The following is a 10,675-nucleotide window of genomic DNA, read 5'->3' as shown; positions in this document are numbered from 1 at the left end:
AAGCTTGGGTTTGCTCGATTCGGAGCTCGTATGCGAAAGTTATGGTTGTTTCAGTGGCGAGCGGTAGTACCGCTAGAGTTGGCGGTAGTACCGCTGGCCCTAGCGGTAGTACCGCTGGCTCGCGGTAGTACCGCCCCTGGTCAGCGGTAGTACCGCTCCAGGAGCTTAGTACCGCCCGCCTAGCGGTTGTTCGTGGACGGACCTTTTTGCGAAGACTTTCTTGGCGGTGGTAGTGCCTTTGCACTACCAGGGGCCCAGCGGTAGTACCGCTGGAGTGCCAGCGGTAGTACCGCTAGCTGGCGGTAGTACCGCTGGAGTGACAGCGGTAGTACCGCTGGAGTGCCAGCGGTAGTACCGCTACAGCCAGCGGTAGTACCACTGGAGCTCGGGCAGAGAGTGGGGGTAACGGTCTGATTCTTTCCCCCACTATATAAAGGGGGTCTTCTTCCCCCTTGGTCTTATCCATCCGTTGAGCTCTTGTTCTATCTCCATTGTTGTCATTCTTAGAGCTTGATTACTCTCTATCCCTCCAATCACTTTCTCCTCTATGTGAGGGGAACCCCTTGGATCTTGATCTTGGAGTTCTTTGTGAGCTCCTTGTTCTTCCTCTCATATTTCTCCATAGCTTTTGTTGTTGTGGAGGGATTTTGAGTGTGAGGGACTTGACCACTTCGTGTGTTCTTGCCATTGCATTAGTTGCATCGGTTTGAGTTCTCCACGGTGATACGTGGAAGTGAGAAGTTGAGAAGCTTACTACCTTTGGTACTTAGTACCCTTGATATTGTTCTTCGTGGATGCTTTGGCGTCCTAGAAGCTTGGTGGTGTCTTGGAGCTCAATCATTGTGGTGTGAAGCTCCGGGAAGCGTCGGGGTCTCCAATTAGGTTGTGGAGATTGCCCCGAGCAATTTGTACGGGTACCGGTGACCGCCCCCAAGGGTTGCCACGTGTACGGGTTCGGTGACCGCCCCCAAGGGTTGCCATTTGTATGGGTTCGGTGACCGCCCTCAAGGGTCCCTTAGTGGAATCACGGCATCTTGCATTGTGCGAGGGCGTGAGGAGATTACGGTGGCCTTAGTGGCATCTTGGGGAGCATTGTGCCTCCACACCGCTCTAACGGAGATTAGCATCCGCAAGGGTGTGAACTTCGGGATACATCATCGTCTCCCCGTGCCTCGGTTATCTCTTACCCGAACCCTTTACTTATGCACTTTACTTTGTGATAGACATATTGTTTATTGTAATATATCTTGCTATCACTTAGTTGTTTATCTTGCTTAGCATAAGTTGTTGGTGCACATAGGTGAGCCTAGTTGTTTGTAGGTTTTGTGCTTGACATATTAAACATTAGTTTTATTCCGCATTTGTTCAAGCCTAAACCTTAACTATTTTAAAGCGCCTATTCACCCCCCCCCCCTCTAGGCGACATCCACGTCCTTTTCAACACTCCATATGGCCAAGTCCCTGGACCTTTTGCAAAATTCTTGCAAGAGACTGGCATAGTTGCCCAGTATTCCATGCCGGGCGAGCCTCAGCAAAATGGAGTAGCTGAAAGGCGTAACCGTACTCTCATGGATATGGTACGCAGCATGATGAGCTACTCAGACCTTCCGTTGGGATTGTGGATGGAGGCGCTTAAAACCGCCATTCACATTCTCAACAGAGTTCCAAGCAAGTCGGTGCCCAAAACACCGCACGAGCTCTGGACAGGAAGAGTGCCATCCCTTCAACACTTAAGAGTGTGGGGATGCCCTACTGAGGCCAAAATGTTTAATCCAAATCTTGGAAAGTTAGACCCGAAGACAGTGAGTTGCCATTTCATTGGCTACCCTGATAGGTCAAAAGGTTTTCGTTTCTACTGTCCAAACAGATACACAAAGTTTGTGAAAATGAGACATGCTGTCTTCTTAGAGGACGAGATGATGAGGGGAGCCGGGTAGCTCGGAAAATTGATCTCGAGGAGAAAAGGGTGCATGCACCCATTCCGATGATTCAAGACCCATTTTTCTCATTGCCCGCCGTAACTCCAACCATGACAACTGCGGGAGAAGAGCCGGAACCTGTCCTTCAGGAGCCGACTGAACCCGTTGTTGATCATGAATTGGAAGTGCAGCAAGAATTAGTAGAAAGTGTGCCCGATAATGAGGCACTTAGAAGGTCTAATAGAACAAGAAGACCCGCTATTTCTACTGATTATAAAGTATACAATACAGAAATGGCCCACATGGAAGGTGATCCCACCACTTATGAGGAGGCCATTAAAAGCCCTCACTCATCAAAATGGATAGAGGCAATGGAAGATGAGATGAAATTGATGAGTTCCAATCATGTTTGGGACTTAGAGATTATTCCTAAAGGAGCAAAGACAGTAGGCTGCAAATGGGTCTACAAAACAAAGTATGACTCTAATGGGAATGTAGACAAGTATAAAGCCCGACTTGTGGCAAAAGGATTTACACAAAGAGAAGGGATAGATTACAATGAGACCTTTTCTCCGGTCTCTTGTAAGGATTCCTTCAGAATCATAATGGCACTAGTTGCTCATTTTGATTTAGAGCTGCATCAAATGGATGTAAAGACGGCGTTTCTAAACGGTGATTTAGAAGAAGATGTCTACATGAAACAACCCAAGGGTTTTATCATGGAAGGCAAGGAAGATCTAGGTTGCCGTCTAAAGAAATCCATTTATGGGCTAAGGCTAGCCTCTAGACAGTGGTACATCAAGTTCAATGATACCATTAAAAGATTTGGATTCCAAGAAAATGTTGAGGATAATTGCATTTATGCTAAGTTTAAACATGGGAAATATATTTTCCTAATCTTGTATGTGGATGATATCTTGCTTGCAAGAAATGGTATTGGTCTACTACAAGAGACAAAGAAGTTTTTATCCTCACACTTCGACATGAAATACCTTGGTGAAGCTTCATATGTTTTGGGCATTGAAATTCACCGAGACAGGAAGAATGGAGTCTTAGGACTCTCACAGAAAGCATATTTAGAGAAAGTTCTCCAAAAGTATAATATGCATAAGAGCAAAGCCACACCTTCTCCCATAGTCAAGGGCGGTAGTTTTGAGAAATATCAATGTCCAAAGAATCAGTATGAGCTCAATGAAATGAAAACAGTACCGTATACTTCGGCTGTTGGAAGTTGACAGTACGCACAAGTGTGCACACATCCTGACTTAGCTTTTATCACCGGAGTACTCGGTAGATATCAAGCAAATCCAGGCCAAGAGCACTGGAAGATGGCAAAGAAAGCTTTGCGTTATGTGCAAGGCACAAAGGAAATCATGCTGACATATAGGCGATCTGATTCCCTAGAGATAAAAGGGTACTCCGACGCCGATTTTGCGGGAGATAGAGATGATAGAAAATCCACGTCTGGGTACGTGTTCACTCTCGCAGGGGGGAGCTATTTCATGGAAAAGCTCTAAACAGACCATAGTTGCATCGTCTACGATGCAAGCAGAGTTCATAGCATGTTTTGAAGCCACCGGGCAGGTGATATGGCTAAAGAAATTTATACCCGACTTGAAAGTGGTAGATTGTATCCACAAGCCACTAAAGATATACTGTGACAACCAGCCCGCAGTATTCTACGCTCACAACAACAAGTCCAGCAATGCTGCCAAGACAATAGATATAAAGTATTATGTTGTGAAAGATAAAATCCAGGATCAAACTATAAGTCTCGAGCATATAAGTACGAAGTATATGCTTGCGGATCCGCTAACAAAAGGCTTACCACCCAGTGTGTTCAAGGAACACTTAGCCGGCATGGGTTTGATGGAAAGCCTATGATCCCTGGATAATAAGAGGCACATAAGTAAATGAATTTGTTTCAAAACAAAAGGTGTGTTGTGGCTGTATGATTCTATCGGCAATGAAGTTGTGACGATGAGACATGCTCTACACGCCTATATGTGATGGAACAAATAAAAGTATAAAGTCAAAGTGAAAGTTGAGATCAAGGGGGAGAATGTTAGGTTGATCTCTTCCGCGTGGACCCAACGGCCCACCGGGCCCTTGATCTATGCGCGCTGATCGGGGGCGCCCAACCCGTTATGGTTGGTGGGTCCCTGTGACCTGCGCTATATATAAAGTGATGGGGGCCGGGGCGCACGGTACGAGGTTCACCGCGCCGCCAGACTCCCCACCTAAATCCCCTTCCGATCTAGGGTTAGCGCAGTGCTCACGGGAAGCACCACCCACGACCACACCTCCTCCCTCACGCCACCGATGACTACACTGGCACCGATGGCCGGAGCAGGGAGTTCCTCGGGATCGGGATTAGGTGAGTACATGGTAACTCCGGATCGATCTATGCCTAGTTGATCTACGGCTTAAACAGAACTAAGTCAGCTGGCTATAAAAAATAAAGTACTCTAATAATGCAGCCAAACAGACTTCTTAGGTAGTTCAGTTGTTCTTCAACAAGATAGCTTTTCCAGGCTTGTAAACAAGGATGCATATGCAGTGGAAATGGCAATCCCCACTGGAGCTTGGCATTATTAACTAATAGTGCATTCCTCAAGAATTTTCAGGAATTGTTCACTGCTTAAAGTCAAAACATTGCTGGGGCTGACAAGACAAATACTGTAGGTGTTTTTACAGTTCAAATATATTTTTTCCGTATCTTTTTTGTCAAATTCAAGGTATACAAAGGTTGCAGGCCTAGACAATCCTTTAAGTACAGTTCAAAGCTGCAAGGTTAGTTACATAGGAGCATCATAAATCTTTCAACTCAGAATAGCATTAAACAATCCCCATTTGCCATCTATTATCGTTTCGCTGTTGTAGTGACTTTACTAAACAGTGTTAATGAGAATGACAAGTACTATGACAAGCATTTCCGGACGAAGGGAGTATGTTGGAACTAATTGATTAGTCTCTATGTGTTCCAGCAAGCTGCACTTAAACCAATCGATATATAGTTTCCTTTTTAACCGCAAAACATGTGTTGCTATAACTTTATATGAACACTATATTATATCTTCATATATATATATACAGTTTTTTGCATCATCATCCCCAATGTAGGTTGCAGTCAACAGACCAAATCCAGCTGAGCTATACACAACTACAAGTTACAGGATGTGAGGAACTCTTTTTTGGTAAAAGAATGGAAGGCAATTACAATTAGCTTTGCTCTTTCAATTCTTGGACATTAAAACACTATTTACACTACTGTGCACAGCGCTGTACAACAACAAGAAGATGAAGGAGAAGAAGAGGGAGAAGAATGGTGTTTTACATTTCGGCAACGGTGATCAGAGAGTCAAACTAAGGTGTCACTTCGGCAGAAATGGCAGACGGGAGAAGCTGAAGCCCCCGCCGTTCTCGCTGACGATCAGGTCCGAGCCGTTCTTCTTGGTGGACGTCTGCCCCTGAGCGCCCTGGCCTGAGGTCTTCTTTGCTATTTTCACTGGAAGAATCTGCAGCCTTGAATTGGGGTCGGTTCCGAAGGTCTCGGCAAGGAGCTGGTAGCTCTCAACGAGCTCCAGCTGACGAGCAACAATTTCTGAACACCTTGGGAGGAGTTCGACGGGCTCCCCGCCCGGGATTACAATGTATTCAATTGCCAGCCGGGCCTCCTGAATGGTTGCAGAGTATAATATAGCTGTTATGCAACTACTATGATTTATCTCACCGTAAGTAGAACAAGTAAACATAGCACACTACGAACAGAACTACTAGCGGTTTAAAGTCTCAGAAGGATGGGATGAGTAAATGCAATGCTTATCGGTAAAACACTGATATTGGTTTTGACTGTATTCTGCGAGAATATATTGTTTTGAGTGAAATTTCAGAGAGGATATAGATTTGTTTTCCTGTGAAGTGGTGGGGTTTCACAAAATATGGAAGTAGGATGAGTGAGCTTTTCATGTATCAGGAGCAGACTATCCAACCTATTTCCTATTCGCACTCTATTTGCGCCAGTATGGTGGACAGAAAGGGAAATGAAATGAGAAAATAATGTTGCAGCGAAAGGAGATTTTATAGTGTTTGTACAAGAGATTACCTCCAATGCATCAATTTCCTCCAATGATGGCTTCCGTTTCGGAGCATCATCTTCAATCTCTATCTCTCCTTCCAAAACTTTAGGTTGCTTGCGTGATGGTGCATTAAGCTTATCTCTTCCAACAATCATTTTGACAGCCTTTACTATCTGAGCCATCGTATTTGTCTGCAATTTATAAGGCACAAGACTGTTAGTACAGGTGAAGACCTTATTGCTCTGGATATCACAAAAATAAATTTATCATGAGATGACCTTAACAACAAATATCGGAAGCTTGTGGTACTTGGCAACATTACGAATCCATGGATTCTGCTTCATTTCAGAACTTGACGCGAGAATCACATTGGCCGCCTCAATGTCATCTGTTATGTCTAATTCATCCTCAAAACCCATCACTGTTGCTACTTGCAAGATATCAGCTTCTGAAACCTGAAAGCACAAAAAAGAAGCAACATCAGCTTTATGGTTTTACAGTTAAATACAGTACTATAATATTGCATAGCACAAAATTCAGTCTTCGACATCCGTGTAGGAAAATACAGGGACTATTAAGACTTGATGGTTGGGACAACTGAGGTGCTCCAAAGAAAGCATTCTTTAAAATACTAGTTACATTTTTTTTGTGAGTTCTGTAATTTGCAGAAAATGAAGTATACAACTCAGAAAAGAACGTAGCCAGTATCAAAGGCCATGGGAGAAATGTTCATCCAGGTACTAAGGCACACAGCATCAATGTATATAATATTATAATTGCACAAATTTATAATCTAGAGAAACATCATTTGTATCTCCACTTACCTGGTAAGTGTAAACACGTACTGGAGGCCTTCCAGCCACATATGTTTTGCCTTTTGTTTTCTTTGCATAACCAAAATCACCATTGACATTATCGCCTGATGGGATGCTGTTGTTTGTTTGCCTGGAGGAACCAAAATCATCGGCGAATTTATCTTCTGGTGTGACCGCCCTGGTGACCAGATCTTCCTGATACGCAGGTAAGTGTTCTGATTCAGACACTCTTTCAGATATCACCAAAGATCCTCCTGACTCGGCGGCCTTGCTATTCATCATGCGAGCTTCAAACTTAGGAGGCTTCCCTGTACCAAAGAGATGGAAACTTAATTCAGAAACCAGAAGATATCTACAGATCCTTCTAATGAGTAATGAGTATGTGCTAGGAGTTGACTGTGAAGATCTTTACTGTGAACTAGTCAGTTACCTGCAAGAATAGCATCAACTGTAGATTCTAACTTGTAGTGCACTCGACATTCAGTCTTAGATACCATCTCAACAGCACATGAAAATGTTGGGGGCCCTTTTCTCTCAAGAATTGTTTTTTGAACTTTCCGCTTCTTTGCCTCTTCATCTCCAAGAGTCACACTCTGTATAACGAACTTACATTGTTATTTCACTAATAAGTAGTTCTTTTTTTCTTGATGCATACTCAAATGTGTGTCATACTAATAAACTATTCTAGTCATTCTTGGTGTTGAAATATTATTAAAATAATCTACAGCCCCAAATTTTATTTGAACTCAATATTGGATGGTTATCTGAAAACAAATATTACTATCCTTTCGAATGTAAAATACACCACCAAGGCATGGAACCTCGCGGGGTATTTAGGAAGACAATGAGATACACCGGTTTGACCCCCACATAATAAATCAACAACGCTTGATCCGCCCGAGAAGGATCAAACTCAGGTCGACACAGAGACACCACTGTGCTTGGAAAACCCAGTTCTCATGTCTTTTGGAATCTAAAAACAACATTAGGATAACTATAACAAGCTTCCGGATCGACTGGTTGACTATTGCGCCTTAATCTGATGTTCAGGAAGATGCTAAGCTTCAAGAACATAAGAGAAACTGTTGGAGGACAGCTAGCAGAAAAGAAAATAAGTTCACCTCAATCCCACCAACAAGCATTTGCAAGCAAGGGTTCTTAATTATGCTGTCAATTGTCACCCCATGAGCAGTTCCAACAAGTTGAACGCCTCTTTGAGCAATGGTGCTGGCTGCCATTGCTTCAAGTTCTGTACCAATCTCATCGATCACAATAACTTCCGGCATGTGATTTTCAACAGCCTCAATCATCACCTACACAAACAATGTTTCATATGTATCATCAAGCATCCAACAGTAAGGTATTAAACAAAGACACTCTAGAAGATTCTGCAACTATATATGAACCATATGAAAGAATAATGAGAACCTACGTTATGCTGCATCGTAACTTTAGGAACTTGCATTCTCCTAGAGCGCCCAATGCCGGAGTGAGGTACATCCCCATCACCTCCTATTTCATTAGATGTGTCCACTATGATCACACGTTTGTTACCCTCATCTGCCAGGATTCTAGCTATTTCCCTGTATTATTGAAAGCATTTGAAATTGTTAGCATCAGATTGCAACACGCACCGATTTATATATCTTTGGTCTTCTCAGCCATGTTACTGAGTTAATATTCACGTAACATGCATTAGCATTACATGATGACAAACACCGCTGATCAAAGAACTGAAGTTCCACTTTTACGTTTGTAGGTGATGTACCTGATCAGAGTGGTCTTCCCTACTCCAGGGGGTCCAATCACCAATATGGAGCCGCCTCCCACCACCAGATCACGGATCATCTCCGCGCTGCCCGATATAGCCCGTCCGACACGGCAAGTGAGGCCAATTATGTGAGCCTTGCGGTTCCGGATGGCGCTGATCCGGTGCAACGAGTGGTTGATCCCGGATCGGTTGTCCTCGGAGAAATTGCCCACCTGCAAAGAGAGGAACCGATCTTCCAAGTGAGCAAAACTAGCATCTCCAGCTCCACAGAAGCAACTTTCATACTACAGTAGTATTGGGGATCTCCCAGATGAGGAAAGCAAGCATCTCCACAGAAGCAACTTTCACACTACAGTAAAAGTATTGTTACTGCAACAGAGCCAAGCCAATTTTGGGGGATCGCAGTCGCGGGCATCACGGTGGTACTGGTAATCAAAGAAAGAAAGGTTGACGACATGACGGCACCTTGGAGACGGCCTGGCGGAGGTCGTCGGCGGTGACGGGCTGGTCGGAGATGACCCAGTCCCCGGAGGGGAACCGCGCGAGCGGGCGGCGGCCGAGGTCCATGACGACCTCCACCAGGTCCCAGACCTCCGGGTGCAGCGCGAGCTCCCGCCGCATCCTCGCCGGCACCACCTCGAGGAACGCCTCCATCTCACCCCTGGCCCCGGCCCGCGCCTCGGGCGCCGGGGTGGCGACTGCCGGGGACACGGACGGCGAGGCGGGGCCCGAGGGCGCCGCGCCGCGCCACGGCACGCACCGGTCGCCGGACGGCCGGCGCACGGGCGGCTGCTGCTGCGGGACCGCCCGCCGCGGCGGCCCACCGCGCCGCGCCGCGCGCGCGCACCCCGCCGAGGAGGATGCGCGGCACGCCGGGCGGAGCCGGATCGGGGTGGGGTTCAGCACCTTGAGCATCGTGCCGGTCGGTCGCGTCGCGGTCGCCGGGTGATTGGCGGGAGCAAGGGTGGAATGGCGCGCGCGTATATGTAGGAAGGGGCGGGGCGTTTGGTCGAACAGGTGGCGGGCGGGGAGCTCGGCGGGGGTGGAGGTGGGAGCAGAGGAGGAGGGGAATCGGAGGCGGAGGAAGGAAGATTCCGGGGAATACTGCGGCTGGAGGTGGAGTGGTCAGGCGTGGAGCAGGAAGAGTGTTGGAAAAGGCGGGGGCCTCTTCTTGGCCGTTAACCTTCCTCCCGCCTTGCGAGATGGAGCGATAGACCACGCCCATGGACCGCTGTGGTCGCTCAGTCGTGCGGCATATGCTAGTACTCTGCAAACACCGGATATCCACCTTGTTAGAGGATCAAGAATGCAAAAAAAATTTGGTTTCAAAAAAAGAATGCAAATTTGAAGGTGTAAAAACAGGAGAGGTATAATTTACATCTTAAAAATAAATGCTTTTTACAAATCTGAAAAAAAAGGCAACTTCAACAGATGATGCAAGATGCAGATGTAAAGGTGCAACTTCAGTAGGTGATGCAAAATAGAGATGTAAAACCGGTGACCAGCCGACACGGCTAATGTACAGCCGCATTTCAACATTTAGATACCAATTTGCATCAAATTTCTACCGACACAAGTTCATCATCGTTCATAGTTAAAATAATATTTCACCGTGAGGTGTTTTAGAAGAATTGATCCTCATGTCCTGTTCAAATGAGAATGGATCCCATCTACCGAAAAGTCGGGGGGGGGGGGGGGGGGTATCCTTTACGGTGTGAGACAAAACACCTTATAAATTATTTCATGTACCAAGGGTAAGTACATCTTGCAGCTGGGTGGGCGGGACATTAAAAAAATTGGGGCTTGCTGGTTGTTTATGGGTCTGCCCAAAGAGGAGTTCCTCGTGGAACTTGCTGCAATGTGTAGCAACATGACCATGACATATATTGTGGACGGGGACTTAAATATTCTTAGGCATTGTGGTGAGAAGAACAAGAATATGGTTAGTAGTAAGTCTAATGACCTTTTTAATTCCATCATCAATACCCTAGCTCTCATAGAGATTCATATAAGTGGGGGGAATACATCTGGAATAACAATTAGGCCCACCCTACTTTGGAAAAGATGGACCACATTCTCATGTATGAGAGT

At 45.7% G+C, this 10,675-nt stretch overlaps 1 protein-coding gene across 1 annotated transcript; it reads right to left on the bottom strand.

Annotated features, from left to right (window-relative positions):
• Positions 1-4,962: 4,962 nt before the first annotated feature.
• On the bottom strand, positions 4,963-9,750 carry LOC123410009 (protein SEEDLING PLASTID DEVELOPMENT 1). The gene is made up of 9 exons (XM_045102917.1): positions 9,050-9,750; positions 8,582-8,796; positions 8,246-8,396; positions 7,935-8,126; positions 7,244-7,406; positions 6,823-7,121; positions 6,277-6,453; positions 6,025-6,189; positions 4,963-5,596 (listed from the first exon to the last, which is right to left on the bottom strand). The coding sequence occupies exons 1-9, from the start codon at positions 9,497-9,499 to the stop codon at positions 5,294-5,296; spliced, it is 2,115 nt and encodes a 704-aa protein (XP_044958852.1). The 5' UTR covers positions 9,500-9,750; the 3' UTR covers positions 4,963-5,293.
• Between the last annotated feature and the right edge of the window lie 925 nt (positions 9,751-10,675).

This window comes from Hordeum vulgare, chromosome 1H (genome assembly GCF_904849725.1).
Source record: "Hordeum vulgare subsp. vulgare chromosome 1H, MorexV3_pseudomolecules_assembly, whole genome shotgun sequence".
Lineage (NCBI taxonomy): Eukaryota > Viridiplantae > Streptophyta > Magnoliopsida > Poales > Poaceae > Hordeum > Hordeum vulgare.
This window is presented reverse-complemented; position numbering and strand designations above follow the sequence as displayed.